Here is a 19850-nt window from a genome sequence, read left to right on the forward strand (position 1 = left end):
TTTTTTTATTGTTTATTAGATTTGAATTTAATAAAATCTTACCAATTAAAAGTTAGGAAATAATGCATGCGGACTAACCCGATCCATACCCACGACCCAAATAGGATGGCCCATTTACTCCTGCAATTGCAAACAATCGGCCCTCTAATATGAAATCTAGCACTGATATGTTTTATTTATTTCGATAAATAAAACATATCACTATAAATTCTACTCCATAAGACTATGTTTTATTTTCTATTGTTTCTATTTTTTTCAATCAATGACATATTTTAAAATTTCGCAACACCTGCATAGGAGGACCATTGTCCCACCCACACCTAACTGTAACAATTACTCCAATAATTAATTTGAAAATTACACATAGGAATCACATTATTCTTACTTGGGAATCATCAGTTGACGTCCAATTGAAATCATCCATCACTTTTCTGCAATATAAATACAGTATAATTTAAGTAATTAGCCATTTCTATCATTATTTTCACGACTTTAACAACATTTCAAATTTTGTGTGCAGAAAAAAAAACATTTTTAATATATGAAATAAAAAGGCTTCCTAATATTTCATTTTCAATCCCAAACAGCATAGATGTACAAAAAGGCTATTTATAGTATTTACAGTTATTATTAGATAGATTAATAATAATCTGTTTTTATTTTGAATGCAATCTACATCAAATATAATTTGTAGAAGAAGAAAAAATATACGAGTTATTTTTATATCAACAAAAATCTTGGTTAACGGTAACTATTGCAATTTAGGCAAATCTGTGTAAAAATACAAAACATACTGAGAAAAATATATGAAATGATCGAAATAAACTTAATACAGTAGTTAATTAGTAGTGTACATAAAAATGTGTTTTGCCCACATAAAAATATTAGAGTTGGGATTTATTAAAAGAACATCGATGCATGTCAATGTGTTGAAAACACCTCCCACATCCAACTATACGAAATAAAGCTTATAACTTTTCTATATTTTGTGACAAAATATTTGGCCACGCTTTTGAAAAATTACACGCACATTGTGTTTTTAGCAAAGAAAAAAATACAGATAATCTTATAAACTTTATAAACATATGCTAAAACACAGTATAAATAAAAAGTAGGGTTAGGATTTCAAGATAGAAACCAAATTAATTGCTCAGCCATACTTTTCAACACCAAACCTTCATAATCCTAAAAAGGGTCAACATTTTTTATTCATAGTAAAAATAATTGTTAGGAGAATTTCTTTGAACAAGTTCATCTTATAGATTCAAACTGAAAAAAATAATGTATACATATATATATAAAACAAAAACATCAATTAGATTATTTATAGGAAAAAATTCTTTGATTCATATAAAAATAACTTGTATTCCTATTTTTACCGAAAGAACCAATCTTAGTTACAAAAATTACGAATGCAAATGCATAGATAAAAAATACTATAGAAAAAAAGAACACGAGTATGAAATGAAAAGGAATTTACCTTAGAAAATCGAAATGGTGATATCGATTTTGTATCAAATAATTCAAGTTCTTAAATGTAGCACAAGCTAGCAACAACTTCTTCAGATTGGGGGTGAGGCCGTTTCCTCCTTTTTTTTGAAGATTTTTCTTTGGTTTTAATGGTTAGGGCAAAGCTCTTCTCAGATTTGTGAAAGTCGAGAGGAGGACGGGAAATAATGTGAAGGGAGGACGACAAATGATGTGAAGTATTTTATAATTGCTTTATATGCAATCACGAATAAAATAAGGTCTTCGAGTTTTTAAATATGACGTGTTTTTGGCAGGTGAGTTGCAACGTTCTCTTCGCTGTCAAATTGTCATTATCTTCTCCTTTTAGCCACACATTGAGTTGTAACGCTCGGTATAAGTGAGTTTGTCGCTATTTCTTTTTTCCCGGCCTAGTAAATTGATTTATATACCAAACAAATTTTAAAATAAAACTACCGTGTCATAAATGCAGTTCTCTTAAAAAAAATTAAAGACATTTGGTTTTCTATTTGAGGCCAATTTTGTAAATCATCTTTTAATTTATTTTGTGTATGTAGTTGGGGAATCAAATTAAATCTTATTGTAACTGAACGTACTTTGGGTATTTATTATGTGAAGACTTTTTGTAATAGGTTTTAACATTATTATCTAAATTCATTATTTATTTTATTCATTCAGTTTTTTATATATATTGGAGATAGTAACATTTTATCCCCTATCAATTTCATCGTTATCTTCTCTTTTTAGCCGTGAATTGAATTGTAGGTTATGTAGCATATCACCTTCATTCAATATCAATATGTAATTTGTTTCCATCTTCTATATTTTGGCTACGATAATTTATTTTAGATTAAAAGTTCAAATTTAATTCTTTACATTTGCTCTAAAAAGCTTTTTGTCATTTACACTTTTGTTATCTTTTTGTCCCAAACAATATGTTTTGGTCAAAAGTTAACAATTACCATTAAATTTAATGGACAAACGTGATTTAACCAAATTAGTGGATTAATTATAAATCTAATTAACCAATTACCTAACTAATTCAATATTAAAATTTATAAAATATTTTTTACCCATATCAAAATATATTAATACTCATAAAATATATTAATACATATAATAAAAAATATTTAAAAAATTTACCTATAATAAAAATAAAATAAAATTATAATTTAAAAAATATTCACAAGTTTAATTTTATCATAGGTAAAAAATATAGGTAAAATATCTTATAAATTTTTAAATTAATTTAACTTTTATAAAATATTTTATAAATTGTAAGTTAATTTTTATTATAGGTAAAAATATATTTTTTAAATTTTAATATTAAATTAATTAGGTTAATCTGAATAATTAGGTTCATAATGAAGCTACTAATTTGGTCAAATCACTAAGTTTAATGGAAAAAGGTTAACTTTGGACCAAAACATGTTGTTTGGGACAAAAATGTACTCCCTCCGTTTCACCATATTTGAGGCGAAATTTTTCGGTACGGAGTTTAAGAAAAGGATGTTGAGTGTGTTGAATAAATAGATAAAATAAGTAAGAGAGATAAAAAGGTGGAGAGAATAAAGTAGAAAGTGAATAAAGTAGAGAGAAAAAAGTAAGAGAAGGTAAAGTAAGAAAGAGAAAATAATTACTATATATGGAAATGACTCAACTATGAAGAAACTTCCCGAAATGGAAAAATGACTCAACTATGAAGAAACAGAGGGAGTAACAAACTTAATGTAAAGGAGCTAAAAGTTTTTTTAGAACAAATTTTAAAAACATTATGAATTGGACAATAAAATGAAATTTAGTTGATAAATTACTTCTTCAACCAATAAGTTGTTTATTTGATCATCACAATCTTTGAGTGTTGTATTTGATATAGGAAACTTGTAGGAGACTCCTAGATGTCCCCAAATCTAACTCTGGATGGCTCTATAGTCTATATAGTGTGAAGCAAAGCAATAGATGAAGGTAAAATTTCATTTTTCAGGCATTTCCAACAGATCGAAGTCAGCAATGTGCTAGCTACATTTTGAAATCTACGTGCAATTTCACCAGTTGGCCATCTGCAGCGGTCCACTGACTACGTTCCGGACTCTCGGTGAGCTTCCGGCAGACCGTGAAATTGGAACCACCTTACAAGGTCAATGGTGCATTCACTTCCTTCTATTCTCTCAAATGGTTTCAGCAGACTACTGGGTAGACAAGTGCGAACCCAACACACCGTTGGCATGTCTCTGCTCATACTCCCAACTTAAACTTGTGCACTTTGCTTGTTAATATATTAATATACATTATTTTATTGCTGTAAATACACTATTTTGTTGCATCTCGACTCACAAGTCCGTGAAAGATAACATTGCTTTGCTGCCCTAAATACACTATTCATTCTACTATTATTAATGCTATTTACAAATAATTTTTACACAACTTATAAATCAATGTTTTTCATTCAAATTTTTATTTATATTATTTTAATTTTTTAGTGATGGTATTTTACTATTGAACTGTATATGTTCTTAATTATATGTCGTTGATGTGTGTTTGCAGTTTTTATAGTACTATAAAGATATCCAAAAGATTTCAATCAATATATATTGACTAATTTAATTATTTATTTTTTTATTTTATATTTTTCAAGCATTATAATTTTATGAGCGAGAGAGTCGCGAGACAATAGTGTATTTTAATCAGGACTTTGTGCCCAATTTTGCGTAGGGCCCCTTAGCCCACTACTGGGCGGCCCGGCCTGTTTGGTCACTTTTGGTCTGTTGGGTAAGCAATTATTTTTTTTTCAGAAAAACAAATAGCCTAGAATCGTATAAAAAGATTAAATTCGATTATTATAAAAAGAAATCATTTTTTGTCAGTTTGGTATATTTGTCCGTCGAATTTAATGACTTAATCGTATATAAATATTAATCATTTTATATGGATGTACATGTTTCCTAAACATTACTGTTCTTTTGTTAGATTATTGTATTAATTAATTGTTTTTTGGTAAAAAATTACAGTATTGAATTGTTTATACTAGTTTTTTTTAATTAGATTATTACAATTGGTAGATTTTGGAACTGACTATATTCAAAGTTTTATTAATAAAAATGAAATTGTAAAAAATAAAGATAATAAAATATTCATTAATTCGATCCCATTATTTCAAGCCAAAACCAATTAATATTAGGTCACAAATCAGTAATTACTAACGACAGAGATACTATCCTCCTATCGATGATGAGAAGAAAACAATCTTCCGATCTCTTATTTAACACATTGCAACGAGAAAAAGGAAAACTCTGAGATAAATAACGCTAACAAACATTAATCAACAAAGGAATACACTATATATATCTATGAAAATACCATCTATCTTATTTCCCCATAGTTGCCGAGTTCCATCCTTCCTCAAACCGAAAAAAAAAATTCACTCACACTACTTCTCTACGAAAACGAAATATAGGTATATGCCAAAGGATTGAAGTTGCCCTGTCGAAGAATTTCAAACATAACAAATATCGTCGTAAGCAGAAGCAATACTACCTCCTCCACCGCGACATCGCAGCTCCATTGGAGACATGGTGGAGCTCAGTGCTAACTGCCATTAATGCTACATACATATCATGTTCATAAGGAGTTCTCAACTATAGCATCCAAGTTGCTCATATATATATGTGTATGTGTGTGTGTGTGTGTTTGGGAGAGAGGGAGAGATGTAGTTTAAAAGGGATTGTGACAGCAAGAATATGCGATTTTCTCTCCCATGGTATTGTAAAGGATGGGATTATTCCAAGGGATATGCGGCGACCACAATTCATGAATTCACTTTTTTCTATTTAAAATGATAAAGTTTATGTTTAGATAATTGTGCATGTTTGTTCGTGATTGGCTTGTCACAAGAGCATCAATAGCAGTGATGGGATTCACATTTCTATGTGCACCCGCACGTGTATATAGAGGTGGCGTTCGGTTGTCATGACTAATATCATTAGACTATCCATTTATGATTAAGTTGTGGGATTATTTTAGTTTGAGGGGGAGGCTATGACTAATTATCATGAGACTATCCATTTAGGATTAAGTTGAATGGTTCAATCTTATGAACCAAACATGATACATGTTTAATTATGAGATTTAATCTTGCCAACAGAACACTCCCATAAGACATATAATAAGATTTTCTTGTATATTTATCTACCTCAAAATATTGGCTTATTATAAAATTCGGATATTCTTTGAAAGAAACGATTAATGGTTTGAATAAACAAGGAACTAAAGTGATTTGGAAGGATAGATTTTACTATGTTATGTTAAGAGAAAAAGGCCCCATTTTAGTTGGAACGCACTTGATTTGTGGAAAACCACTAAAAAGTTGGTGTTGGAGATTAATTAATTATTTTGTGAATTTTGGTAGCACTTAGCCTAACATTTCCATTTGTTCGTTCCGACATAGAAAGAAGAATATGCTTTATACATCATTTACACATTACTACATCTGACCAAGAATTAATTAGATCGTGTCACATTTGATATACTAATAGCAACACAATTTCTCTTATGCTTTAATAATCATTTACAAATTACATCTGACCAAGAATTTATTAGATCATGTCACATTTGAAATACATATAATAACAACACAATTAATTCTCTTCAGTGAATAATAATTGTCATACTCATTCAAAATTTATGGCTCTATTGTAACCTTTTGTTGTAGTGTAACTCTGTAACATGAGAAATATTACGTATCGGCCACCTAATATAGGACAAATCCATTTAATGTTCTATTTATAATAGTCCAAATATCCAAAATTTATATTAGCAGCTTAGATTATTTGAATTTAGTCATAAATTAAGTTCATGTATCGTGTGATTTACAACATAACATGTGGCTTGACAACACACGAATATACTTGGATGTAGCAAGCACTAAAGCATTTTGCAAAATCATCTTTTAATTTGTATGCACTCTACGACATGTGCATCGCATTAATGTTTGAATATTATTTATTCCGTATTGTAAGTTGAATAGTAATTTATCTAAATGTTGAAATTTACTTAAGAAATACATGAAGTAGTTAAAATCCTTCCTTATTTTTTTGGCAAACTATAATAATTGTCCCACATTAAACATAGAATTAATCGAGTATCAAAGTGCCCTCAAAACATAAAAAGTGCTTGCTCAATGCCATTAGCGCCTAACATTGTGGTCCTCACAAATATGTGACTCACTAACTTTTTGCAAATATGTGTTCATAAACTTTTGAATTGGCGAGCATAGTTTGTGCTCATGGATTGACTTTTGTATTTTAATTATTTTTAAATATATTTGAATTTAGCGGGCACAAAAGTATTCACTAATGTGGAATTTATAATTTAACAAAATATATATATTACTTTGCAAGCAATGACATGTTTGTTAATATATTTTTTGAAATAAATAATAAGTGATTTATTTTTAAGTATATTTAATTATTTTTGAACTATGTTGGTTTAAATATATTTCGATATAATTTAATAAATAACTGTATTTATTATTTATGACATATTTCAACTAAAAAAATTAACTTACTAAAATAATTTCTATTAATAATAAGTGACAACAAATATCTAAACTGCACAAAATTTATATTTGCAATTGGTCAAACTCTATAAATTTTCAATGAAAATAATTGACATCATTTCTACATTGGCCCCAAAAAAATATTACACTATGTTTTATTTACAAATATTATAAATTGTTTTTTTTAATCCTAGAATTTCAACCTAGAACTTTATATGATTCACATTATTCCTTTAATATATTATCTTGTGATCGCAAAGTATTCGCTATAAATACACTCATGTATACTTAATTCCTTAAATTAACTTGCATTTAAAAAAACACAAACAAAACACTTAGTTTTTCCATACCAAAAGTTTATATGGCCTTTTAACTAAACCTCGTTTAATTGACTTCGATGGGCCGATTCCTTAGAAAGATGAACCATATTGTCGGTTGATTAAAAATATTAGGCCCATGAGCAATTTTACCAAAATCATTTTCTGTTCATGCATAAGTTGAACTCAGTCCAAGCCCATAACATCAATTTAAGATTCGAATATATCATGACCATTAGTGAGAGAGTCGCTTTAAAATCAATATTGCTCAATAGATTCGGTACAATATATAGTTATACACGCATCAAATTATTATATCATATTTTATAATAATATCACAAAACATACAAACCATTCGCATTGAATGAAAAACCCACACACATAAACTGAAAAATACAAAGCAATGCATGCCGATTCCCTTTTAAACATATAAAAGCCTATAATCAAGAAAATAAAAAAGAGAAGGCCTTGGCCCTTGATAGTTTCAGAATACCTTGAGAAGCAATTCCAACTAATTCCAAGATTTCCAATAAAATACGTATATTAACTCTGCAAGACAAGAATATTTATTTTAGTGAAACACATCATTTTAAACGTCATAGACAAGATTTTATATATGGATGAAACAATTAAAAAAAAATTAAAACTTTATAATTTAATACTATTATTTTTTCATAGATTATGAGATTGATCAGAATTTCACCAAATTCATAATTTAAATAAACATTGACCGTTAACTATTTAAATGATGTTTGCAAAACAAAATTGCTATTGAAATAATTTAACATAAGTTTGCTTCAGATGAGGTGCGGGATCAAATTCAGACTTCGCCTCCTTTTAATAGTGTATATTTGAAATTCGAGTAAAAAGTATAACAAAAATAATTTATGAAGTTAAACAAGTGTGATTTAAAAAAATATGATTATAAATATTCTAATTATCCTTGTTATTGTAAGGAATAAGGATGAGAGAGATGGACAACAAGTGACGGCATAATAAACAAAATAATGCGGCTCAAATCATCATTCATTGTAGTATTTCATATCATGTGATTATCCAAATAAAAATATTACGTGTTTGGTTATGGGATGCCTGCACGTCGATTAGTGTATCAAATAAAATAAAGGTTTGTGTTGCGGAAACTCAGACATTTGCGATACCACCTTATTATCCCCACCCACCAATGCCTTTCACATTTTATATTATTCCCCCTAAACATTACATTTTTTTGCATGTCCGACTTTAATCATTATTGGATTAACGTTCGCACCATAATTACTACTTTTCCTCAACGTATATACTTTTCTCAAGATGATCATAATTTTTCTAATACAACTTTTTTATCCTTAATCTACAATTTCTTCACTTATTTATAATTTTATTATACCTGTGCTCATCATTTTCGACTGATAATTAATACACTATACTTAATAAAATGGAATATCATTATCTCTTCACAATGCATTCTACCTAATATTTATTAAATTTGTGCCATAACCTAGTGTGCACTATTTTGCTCTTATTCATTAATGTGATTAATGGATTAGGAAGAAATTCCTCCACATATAATTATAACTAGAAGTTGTGATATAATCTCCCTATATCAAGGAGTCAAGGAATCGCTTTATAGTTTCCATCAAATGGCCCCATTATACCAAAGTATAAATATTTTCTAAAAGAAATGAATTTAATAATAAGTTCCATGCATATTCAAACTTTTCTCTTTTTAAAAGCCTAAAGTTCCTCAAGCTTAAATTGTAAACGAAATATAATTAGAATGTACTCCATGAAGTCTCCATCCGTACCCTAAAAATAAAATTTTTGGATACTAGAAGTGAACTAGTTTTCACTATTGAGGAAATAATTAAAATGACAAAAGAAAACTATAATTAGTTGGGGAGGGATGAAATACCATGGTAACTAATTTATTTTGCGAATTTTAAATTTTCAAAAACCTATTATAATTATATCTAAATGTAACCTAAGATGTTGCATAATGGTGCAATACAATACAATAAAAGATATGGATTAAGATTGCCTAACACAAATTTTATAACAAAGAGCTATAAAATTACACACAAATCCTTTACTAATATGACCTGTGACCACTCATAAGTCGTAATAATTGTTATATTTGTATGCGATCATAAATACCAAGTTAGTACTTTAACAGTTCAATATTGTTAATAGTTCATAAGAAATTCCAAATTTTAATCTGCCAATACATAACATTCGAAGAGTAACATTTGTTTCCGACACAAATTAAAACAAACAAAAATCCGAGGTTACATACTATTTTCGGTGATATACTAAATGTCAAGAAGAAGCCACAAAACTCACACCGTGTCCCAACCCCTATTTTTGGTAATTTAATTTAAATTCAATTTAAGGAATTTACCATAATAATCAGCTGTTTACCCGTTAAATAAAGCCACCGAAGGGCTAAATCCGTAATTTAGCACACGCGGCGGTCAAGGAGAAAGAGACGTTAGAGTTACGGCAAAAATTCGAAAACGAAAGAATGTTAATGACTTGATTCTAAACTAGTTTAGTGTGTTAATTAATGGCGCCGCGGCCATGTCCCCTCCCCCTAATTTTTCGCTGTTGCTATTTAATTTCATAAATTCCACCCTCTCTCTAACTCGTGAAACATAATTCAGTTCAACTTATATTAGTATTTGTCTCGTGCCATTTACTATTACATTTGCTGCCAAAAACTGGGGTGAGGATTATGTTTGTTTGTATCTGAATTTTTGATCGCATTTTGTACTGTATAGTTATTTGTTTGTTTATGCAGTGCATAATTTTGGCATTTCCCAATTTGTTGGTGAGGATTTTGGAATTCTGTTTGTTTAAGGATTTAGCAATTGATGTTGTTGGTGGGTGGGGGGTTGAGTTGGTGAGGAGAAGAATAGAAGATGGATCTGCAAGTTACCAACCTATTAGTTTTTCTTATTCAATATGTTGATTCTGTAATCAAATCAGGGCGGTTATGAATTTGTAAATACTATTAGTTTGAGTTTGAAATTTGTATGTGAATGTTAATAATGACATATTGTCAATTTGTCATTCCGCAGATCTTCTGCAGGCATTGTTTGATTGTGTGATTGTTGGTGGAATAGCTGAGGATGATTATTGGCTGTGATTATTAGAAGTGGTTTAAAATAGTGACTAGTTTAATTGAGGTGGGAGATACCAAACCTGTGAGTTGCATTAACAGTGACGACAGGTTTGGAAATGGCTGTTGCCGGTTTACGCAATGTTCCGGATTTTGCTCCTCGGTCCTTCATCGTTGAGTCGCAGAAAAGAGATTCAGGCAGATGGGATGATGACCGTTGTAGGCGTAGCACAAGGGCATCCACGCTCTTGCAGATGTGGCGGCAGATTGAAGGCGAACATGTCTTGAGTGAATCGTACAGGTCAAGGCTACAGAGCAACGGTTCTGATTCGGAGTGCAGAAGCATACGCACGTCTGTCAGAGATGGGAGTGAGAACGGTGATGCTTTCTCTCCAGTTTCTTATGAGTCTGAAAACCAAGCCTTTAGTGGTTCAGACACCGAGCATGATGATGATAACAGTGTGATATCAGAGCAATCTAGTGAGTTGGGAGAAGTTGAAAGGGAAAGGGTGAGGCAAATTTTTCAAGGGTGGATGAATAGTTGTCCTAGGGGTGATCCATCTTATGGATCCAAACGTAAAAACCGTGCACCACAATGCGCCAGTGGTATTGAATCTGAAAGGGTAAAAATTCTCTGGGAACGGGCAGAAAATACTACTCAGCCGAGAAGTCTCTGCACCTCATCTGGAGCGGGAGCAGCTGAATTTGGGTCTCAAACTGTCCATTCAAGTGGTGGTTTGGTAGTTAATCATCCAGAGATTGGTGCACGAAGGCCCCTTCGTAGGTTATGTGGGAGACAAACTCTTCACGACCTTCTCTTGAAGACTCAAAGCGAAAGAAAAAGAGAACTTCTAAGCCTGTCAGAGCAGAAACCCGTGTCTGATTTTGCTCACCGTAATCGCATTCAGGTATTTGATATATTATGTCTAAGCAGTAGGTGGTTTCCTACTGAATGGAAGTTTTCCTACTCAATTATCTAGCCTTTTCGGATACCCTGCATCTTCGTGTGTTGCAATGAATTATTAATGTTGTAAAGATAGTCATTTGCCTTCTTCGATCTTTACTTGGAGTTCTTTACGTTCCATGCCACATTTCAACTGAAAACCTCTCCTTAGAAACAAAATTGATTCATTACATTCGACAAATAGCAAGATAGATGATTCAGCCTATATGCTAGACCGCTGAGGTTGTTCTTTCTGAACACAGAATACTTTTCCATATCTGATTAGGAATTGACTGTTTTTAGAATCCGATGTGCTATAACTAATTTTTGAACCACTTTGCAGGCACTTCTTAGAGGTAGGTTCCTAAGAAATGGACTAGTGGGGGAGGAAAGACCTTCTTCAAAGGCTGCCACCGAACTGGGTTTTCTTAGACAAAGACAAACAGTTTCCGACCTTAGGTATTTTTAACTCTCCATTTAAGATGTATAACTGCGTCTTCTGTCTTGGAACAAGTCACAGAACTTCTCTTATCTAATTTTTAAAGTCAGGTCTGAGGTGTTTGCTAACTAAAATTTATACAGGGAAGGATTCCTCTCCAAGTTGGACAATACTGGTTCTGCTGTAGTAAATAGTTCTGGGTGTGATTCTTGTTGTAATGATGGAAATAAGAGCGAAGCTGAGTCTGCTTGCATTGAAAGGGGAGATACTGGAAATCAGATTGCTGCAGACTTGGAAGGTACCACCGCAGATGGGAACAGGAATATGCAAGAACTTGAAGTACAAATTGATGAAGCGGGGGAACCTGTTTTGGTTGATGAAAGAAGTCAAGATGTTGTGTCAGTCTGTGCTAAAAGGGCTAGTAGTGTAAAGGAGTCAGTTTTTGCAACTGAAGCAAGACAGCATGGAGCATGTAGTCATATTGAAGATGAAGATATAAACATCACATTTAGTAATGAATCTGAGTTCGAATCTGCAGACTTGAATTGCAGTGGACCCTCTTATGATTCCATAAATGTTGAAACTTCTGTTCGTGCAGTAGATGATAGTACCTCTGCATTAGAAGGAAACATAAATGAGGAATTTGATTCACATGATGCTTTGGATGAAGAATCTCAAGTGTCGGTAACTGAGATTGAGGAAAGTATCAGGCAGAATGTAAATAATGTTGCATTTACTGAAAGAGACTCTGATCAATCATTTCCTGGACCATCTGGTGACAATGTTGAAGAGCAAGACCAGATGCAAGAAACTCATGACTGGCCGAGCCATGATTTTCAAGAGGCTATTGACAGTTGGCTAGACATGCCTTATAGTGAGGCCGGAGAATCTGTTAGAGAAGTTGACACAACTTATTTTCCTGATGATGGTAATGCTAATAGTATGGAACTACGGGAACTTTACAGCCGGTACACTATATAATCACTTTTTATTCAAAATGATATCCCACATTTAATGAAGGCGTTTGGGCTAACAACTTGTCGTTTTTTGCTTCAGGAGACGTGTATCTAGTCTTCTTGATAGCAGTTTCCGTGAGAGCCTGAATCAGGTGTTACTGTCTCATGTTGAAAGGCTGGAGAATGCATCCTATCCTCAATCTGAGGAAGACCCTGAACAGCTAGATCATGAGCAATCTCTGGCTCCATCTGAAAGTGCGGAGAGAAACCCATTTATGCAGTCTTCAACGCTTTTTGAGGCATCACAACAACTTTGGAATGATGATTTGGAGGCTACAGATTCGGCACGCCATTACTTAAATCAGCAGTTTGGAACAGTAAGTTTAAAGAACTAGTGTTCAAAATTCATTTCCATTCTGTTATTGCATACATACATTTCATTTTAGCTCTTGTTCCCTCATGCATAAGTATTTCTTGATGGCATTTGTGTATGTTTATTAAGATTTAAAAAAAAAATTCAGACTTCGTTGGATTTGCTTCTGACATGCTATAAAATCTTCCTTTCCAACCATGGTCCTTCCGTTTGTTGAATCATATACTTTTACTCCTGCCACTGACATATCTTTCTGTACATGATTGTCAGGAATGGGAGGTCATCAACGAGTTAAGAATGGACATGGCTAGGCTTCAACAAGGGTTGAACAATATGCAAGGTATGCTGGAAGCTTGCATAGATATGCAAATAGAGTTGCAGCGGTCGTTTCATCAAGAGGTCTCTGCAGCTTTAAATAGGCCAGTCTCTTCAGGAGGTTAGGTTATCCCAATATTAGCTTGTTTTGTTTCCCTCCTGTCTCTGCCCACTTAACCTTTTAATGTGATGCAGATGTAGCCAAGGACAACCAGGTTCATGATGAATCTCAATGGGATCATGTCAAGAGAGGAATTTGCTGCCTATGTGAGCACAGTAAAATTGACTCCTTGTTCTACAGGTATGCAAGATTAACCTGCCTCACAATTAGGTATGGTAATCTTGATGATGTGAAATATGATGATTATGTGTTGTTTATGCAGATGTGGGCACATGTGCACCTGTACAAATTGTGCAGAAAATCTGGTCCAGTCTAAGGGAAAGTGTCCAATGTGTTGTGCCCCGGCAGTAGAGGCTGTCTGCGCCTACTTCGCCCGGTAACGAAAAGGAAACTCAAGATGCATGTATAAACTGCAAAGGATTTGAATCGCGCAAATCTTTCCTGGACTTGGTAACCATATCTCCATTAAGATGAGATATTCGTTCCGTTTAACACTGGAACTGAACTTGTATGGATTTGTGTTTTCTTCAGCAGACGATTTTGAAGAATTACAAGGTCGGGTCATCCATGAGGCGGTTCAGCTGGTTATTCCAGCTCCCTTCAGTTGAGGCTCCAAATACATTTCCTCCTACATTTGTATACTTATTACTCCATATGAAATCAGTTTAATCATTATTTATCGATGATGATACTCATTTTAACATTGGGTTATTCCCAAATTAGTTATAACCTTGATCAAATGATATGACTTCTCAGTTCAAATTTATAAATTACAAATATAGATTGTAGGTCATGACTTTTGCCTTTTGGCCATTGTTGGACATTTTGAAGGGTTAAACCAATCACAACCAAAAAGGCAATTAATTAGCTTTAAAAGCCATCAATTCAATTTTAAGCTCAAAGTTTTCAAAAAATTTAGAGTTGCTACCTGCCAAAAGGTGGAAAGATTACATGAGCAATACCTTAATGCATATTTTATGATTATATATTTATTATAAATACATATATTTATAACAGTTATATAAAGACTGCCAATTCAAATTGATTCCTAATTTATGAAAAAAATTTGGTCACCCCCGGCCCAATTAGATGATAGGAGTATCCTATTAACTTAGAAGTTAGAACCATGCCAAATGGTATAACAGTTAGAAGTTATAACTAAAATTTGTATTATCTTGGTAGGCTAGCTAATTAGGATTAAGTTCAGTGTGTAATTACTGTTGCGTCGGTTAAAAAGATTTTTGGCATGAAATCATATAATGCAATGCCAAAAGCAAGACGCACTTTGGCAAGGCAAAATGTACACGAGCAATGAAATAACACTACATAGTACATGGTACATATAGAAAATAAGTAGCTCTACTAAGTTAACTCCCCTAAACACATCAACCTCACTGATCGTGTTAACTATCTAAACAAACCTAACAATTAAGTGGAAAATAGACACACATACATAATTAGAGTGGAATTAGGTTAGCTATGAGCAGTGACATAAGAAATGTAATTAGTGACAGCCTTGGTGCCCAACTCCCCCGGCAGCACCAGCTTGACAGCCCCCTGAATCTCCCTCGACGACATCGTCCGCCAACCTCTCGAACATGTCCACCATCAAGTTGTTTAGAATCACCATCGCCTTCTCCGATATCCCCATCTCCGGGTGCACCTGCTTCATCACCTTGAATAGGTACGTCTTGTACCCTTCCCCTCCGCTTGTTCTTTTCCGCTTTCTTCGCTCCTTCTTCCGCCTTTTCCGGCTCAAACCGCTGCGTTTCGTCGTCATCTTGAGGCGGCAGAGGAGCGGTGTCGTTGTCGTCGGTGAGGGCGGACGTGACGACCTCCACATTTTCGTTGGCTGTTTTGGAAGAGGAAACTAGTTTCACTCTCCTCTCATCGCCTACTGATGATTCCCCTGCCGGCGGTGGAGTGACCACCAATTCCACAGTTTCCTCTGTTTGTTTCTGGATTACAAGAGATAAGAGCCGGGCGTAATACAACCCAAAAGAAGGAATACAAAAGAGGAAACTGAACTAGAATGAGATTACAAATGTAAAAACGAAACAGTAACCGTGAAAAAAGTTTGAGCCGAGTCGAGGAGGCCTCTTCCCGCAAGACGAGATACGCCCCGGTAGTGCTCTTCGTTTTGGCGTGTCGTCCCCAAAGGTAAAACGGCTACGTCTCTATTGATGCAGCACCGCAATCAGTAGAGCTCCGGCGAACTGGATGTAGGAGAGGGCAGAGCTTCGACAGAAAGACAATGCAGAGAGGGAGAGAGCTTATGTTGTAATGCTTGTGAATGATGTAGTGTAATGCATGGAGTGGCTAGCCTATTTATAGGCTCAGTCCACTGCTGTGGGTCAACAGCCATGAAGGCTCATCATGGCATATTTGTAACCGCCGACGGTTACGAGCGTGTGACAGGAGTGTGCCATCCGTGTGTGGAGCGTGTGGATTTCTCACGTGGCAGCCGTGACTGTGTCTCGCTTGACGACGTGTCAAGCCACTTGGATTGCTGACTCGGCGGTGGTCCAAAAAGAATAGTTTGGGCCAAGCCCCAAGCCCAAAGACCACCCAAAGACCAATTGCCAAGATCCAAGTCCAAGTCCAAGTCCAAGATCAAGATCGAGATCGGGCCCGGGCCCGAGGCCCGCGGCCCGCGGCCCGCGAGCGCGAGCGCGAGCACGAGCACGAGCACGTGCACGAGCACGGGCTCGGGCGGGCGAGCGGCGGCGGCGGCGCGCGCGTGTGCGCGCTTGTGGGCTCTTTCACCCATCTTGGTCCACTATAATTATTAAGTAACATAAAGTCACTTAATTTATACACATTAAAAGATGTGTTAATCCTCCAATGTGGGATAATTAACACTAGTTAATTATTCCCTAAGCTCCAACTCCAAGCTTTAATTAAAAGCTAATTATGCCCAACTTTAATCCACTATTTCTCACTCACCGGAAATCGGATTTGAGAAAGTGAATATACTACATTTATCTACGTAAAATGTAGATCGACTAGCTATGTCATTTAATTTCACAAAATTAAATGTCTCGTCACATTTATTATTTGGTCAAAATCCATTGACCGGGCATATTTAATACCATGATTTCTACAATCCCCCACATGAGTGGAAATAGCCGAATGCATATGCATGCAGACACAAGCTCAACCCTCGAGAGGTATATAAGCATAAGGATAGGTAGTTGTTGACTTTGAACCCTCCATAGTCGACACCATCGGATACACAGGCGGCTTAGTAGCGCGATGCTTTGAACTAATCCCCCACGACGTGCACCGAGACAATGGTGTTAACGCTTAAACACCTCAACCTCATCCGTTCTCACGTTTTGTGTCCATTGCGGTCTTGGACACCACTTTGGATTCATAAGTGCATTTTTTTATGAAGCGACCACACTTCGCACTTACATAGGTGATTCTTAGTCAAGTACCTTGCCATACTTGGTCTCTTTGAGAATTCCATCTCTTTGAGATCCTTAATAACCATTAAAAGTCATAGACTTAGCCTTTACCACTAGGCAAGCTCTCCAACACTCTATTGCTCTCTAGGGAATAGATATAGTTGAGTGTTTCTCATGAACTCTCATAGCTTAGTTGTCCCTTTGAACCAAGTTCTTGGGATCTCCAGTCATCATGGTTGGGTTACCACTGTGATAGTTCTTTTAGTTTGTGGATTTCAAACCCATTCCCTCTAGCAACTTATTCATTTGATCACGGTTTAACCCTTTGGTTAGCGGATCCGCTAGATTATCTATTGACTTCACATAGTCAATTGTAATCACCCCTGTTGTGATCAAATGTCTCACGGTGTTATGTCGTCGACGTATATGTCGAGACTTACCATTATAGAAGCCATTGTTTGCCCTTCCAATAGCTGCTTGGCTATCGCAGTGGATCAGCACTGGTGGCACTGGCTTAGACCAACATGGAATGTCTTCAAGGAAGTTCTTAAGCCACTCGGCTTCCTCACCAGCCTTATCCAAGGCAATGAACTCCGATTCCATTGTTGATCGGGCTATACAGGTCTGTTTTGTGGATTTCCACGATACGGCACCACCCCCAATAGTAAAGACATATCCACTTGTTGAAAGTGAGTCTCTATTATCGGATATCCAATTGGCATCACAGTACCCTTCAAGTACCGGGGGGTATCTCGAGAAGTGTAGCCCAAGATTTTGAGTGTGTTTTAAATATCTCAAAACCCTCACAAGAGCTCTCCAATGCTCTTTGCTTGGATTGCTCGTGTAACGACTCAACTTGTTCACGGCACAAGCAATGTCAGGTCGAGTGCAATTAGTCAAGTACATAATGCACCCGATGACCCGTGCATACTCTTCTTGTGCAACGGGCTCGCCTTTGTTTTTGCTCAAGTGAACGTCGAGTTCAATTGGAGTCTTAACCGGCGTGCCATCATAGGCTTTGAATTTATTCAATATCTTCTCAACATAATGTGATTGTGTTAAGATGATTCTATCATTCGTTCTTAGAATCTTCATTCCAAGAATTACATCGGCTAGACCCATGTCTTTCATGTCAAAGTTTCTCTTTAACATGGCCTTTGTATCGTTAATTACTTGAGTGTTGCTACCCAAGATTAACATATCATCAACGTAGAGACACACTATAACATGACCGTTATTAGTGCTCTTGATGTAGACACATTTGTCGCACTCGTTGATTTAAACCCATTTGATAACATCACATTATCAAACTTCAAGTGCCATTGCAATGGCGCTTGTTTCAATCCATATAGGGACTTTACGAGCTTGCATACCTTTTTCTCTTGTCCAGGTACTACAAACCCTTCTAGTTGTTCCATATAGATTTCATCTTCTAGTTCACCATTTAGAAACGCGGTCTTTACATCCATTTGATGAATCTCAAGATTGTGCAATGCAGCAATAGCGAGAAGCACTCGTATAGATGTAATCCTTGTTACAGGTGAATAGGTATCGAAGAAGTCATGTCCTTCCTTTTGTTTAAAACCCTTTACTACTAATCGGGCTTTATACTTATCAACTGTTCCATCGGCCTTAAACTTTCTTTTAAGAACCCATTTGCATCCTAAAGGTTTAGCACCTTCGGGCAAATCAACCAACACCCATGTGTGGTTTAGCAAAATTGAATCAATTTCACTTTGAACAGCTTCTCTCCAATGCAGCCCGTCTGGGCCAGCAAAGGCTACTTTTATCGATGTTGGTTCTTCATCCAACATGAAAGCAATGTAGTCAGGACCAAAAGTTTTTGGTGTTCTGACTCTATTACCACGTCTTAGTACTGTATCTTTTGGATCGGGCCTTGCACGCTTGCGCGATTCAGGTTCCGCATCTGCTGATTTAGAACTAGTGGCTTCTTCTTCCACTTGTTTAGAACTAGTGGCTTCTTCAATTCTTGTCTCAGAATTGGTTGAGACTTTTTCCTTGTCTTTGCAAGGAAAGGTATTTTCGAGAAATACAGCATTCCTTGACTCAATTGTTGTTCCTACTGTGATAGTCGATATTTCAGACTTGTGAACAACAAATCGATATGCACTACTGTTAAGTGCATATCCAATGAAGATGCAATCAACCGTCTTAGGTCCGATTGTAACTTCTTTGGGCGGAGGAACCATCACCTTTGCCAAACACCCCCACACTTTGAGGTATTTGTAGGATGGCTTCCTTCCCTTCCACAACTCATAAGGAGTGACATCTTTTCCTTTGAGAGGGATCTTATTCAAGATATAGTTGGCTGTCAAAACAGCTTCCCCCCACATGTTATGTGGTAATCCTGAAGTTAAAAGCAGTGCATTCATCATCTCTTTTAGAGTTCGATTTTTGCGTTCTGCAACACCATTAGATTGTGGTGAATATGGAGCAGTTGTTTGATGAATTATACCACTTGCGTTGCATAACTCCTCAAACGGGGCTACATATTCGCCTCCTCTATCGCTTCGAATCATTTTGATTTTACAACCAAGTTGATTCTCAACCTCGTTCTTATAATTTTTTAACGCTTCTATTGCTTCATCTTTACTTCTTAAAAGATAAATGTAGCAATACCTTGTGCAATCATCTATGAAAGTGATAAAGTACTTTTTACCACCTCTTGTTTGCACCATCTTTAAATCACATACGTCCGTGTGAATTAATTCAAGGGGTTTTGTGTTTCGTTCAACCGAATGAAACGGCAACTTAGTAATTTTTGCTTCAAGACAAATTTCACATTTATCTTGATT

General features: G+C 35.0%; 1 protein-coding gene across 3 annotated transcripts; it reads left to right on the top strand.

The window, feature by feature from the left end:
• Positions 1-9949: 9949 nt before the first annotated feature.
• Positions 9950-14305, top strand: LOC121811097. Of its 3 annotated transcripts, XM_042211894.1 has the most exons (9): positions 9950-10081; positions 10437-11385; positions 11764-11879; positions 12003-12827; positions 12916-13192; positions 13459-13624; positions 13699-13804; positions 13887-14074; positions 14156-14305. In XM_042211894.1, exons 2-8 carry the CDS (start codon positions 10597-10599, stop codon positions 14002-14004), a joined length of 2397 nt encoding a protein of 798 aa, XP_042067828.1. In that variant the 5' UTR covers positions 9950-10081; positions 10437-10596; the 3' UTR covers positions 14005-14074; positions 14156-14305. The 3 variants fall into 3 exon arrangements, with proteins under 3 accessions (XP_042067828.1, XP_042067827.1, XP_042067829.1); XM_042211893.1 differs by lacking the exon at positions 9950-10081 and having other exon boundaries at positions 10384-11385; XM_042211895.1 differs by lacking the exon at positions 9950-10081 and having other exon boundaries at positions 10384-11385; positions 14159-14305.
• Positions 14306-19850: the final 5545 nt, after the last annotated feature.

Source organism: Salvia splendens, chromosome 7 (genome assembly GCF_004379255.2).
Source record: "Salvia splendens isolate huo1 chromosome 7, SspV2, whole genome shotgun sequence".
Taxonomy (NCBI): Eukaryota; Viridiplantae; Streptophyta; class Magnoliopsida; order Lamiales; family Lamiaceae; genus Salvia; species Salvia splendens.

Bases quoted from the DNA above. Each gene is read 5' to 3' on its own strand.
- LOC121811097 (XM_042211894.1), top strand. From the start codon at position 10,597: ATGGCTGTTGCCGGTTTACGCAATGTTCCGGATTTTGCTCCTCGGTCC. The intron at 11,386-11,763 runs GTATTTGATATA...ACCACTTTGCAG, and splicing joins CTCACCGTAATCGCATTCAG to GCACTTCTTAGAGGTAGGTT. The intron at 13,625-13,698 runs GTTAGGTTATCC...AATGTGATGCAG, and splicing joins TAGGCCAGTCTCTTCAGGAG to ATGTAGCCAAGGACAACCAG.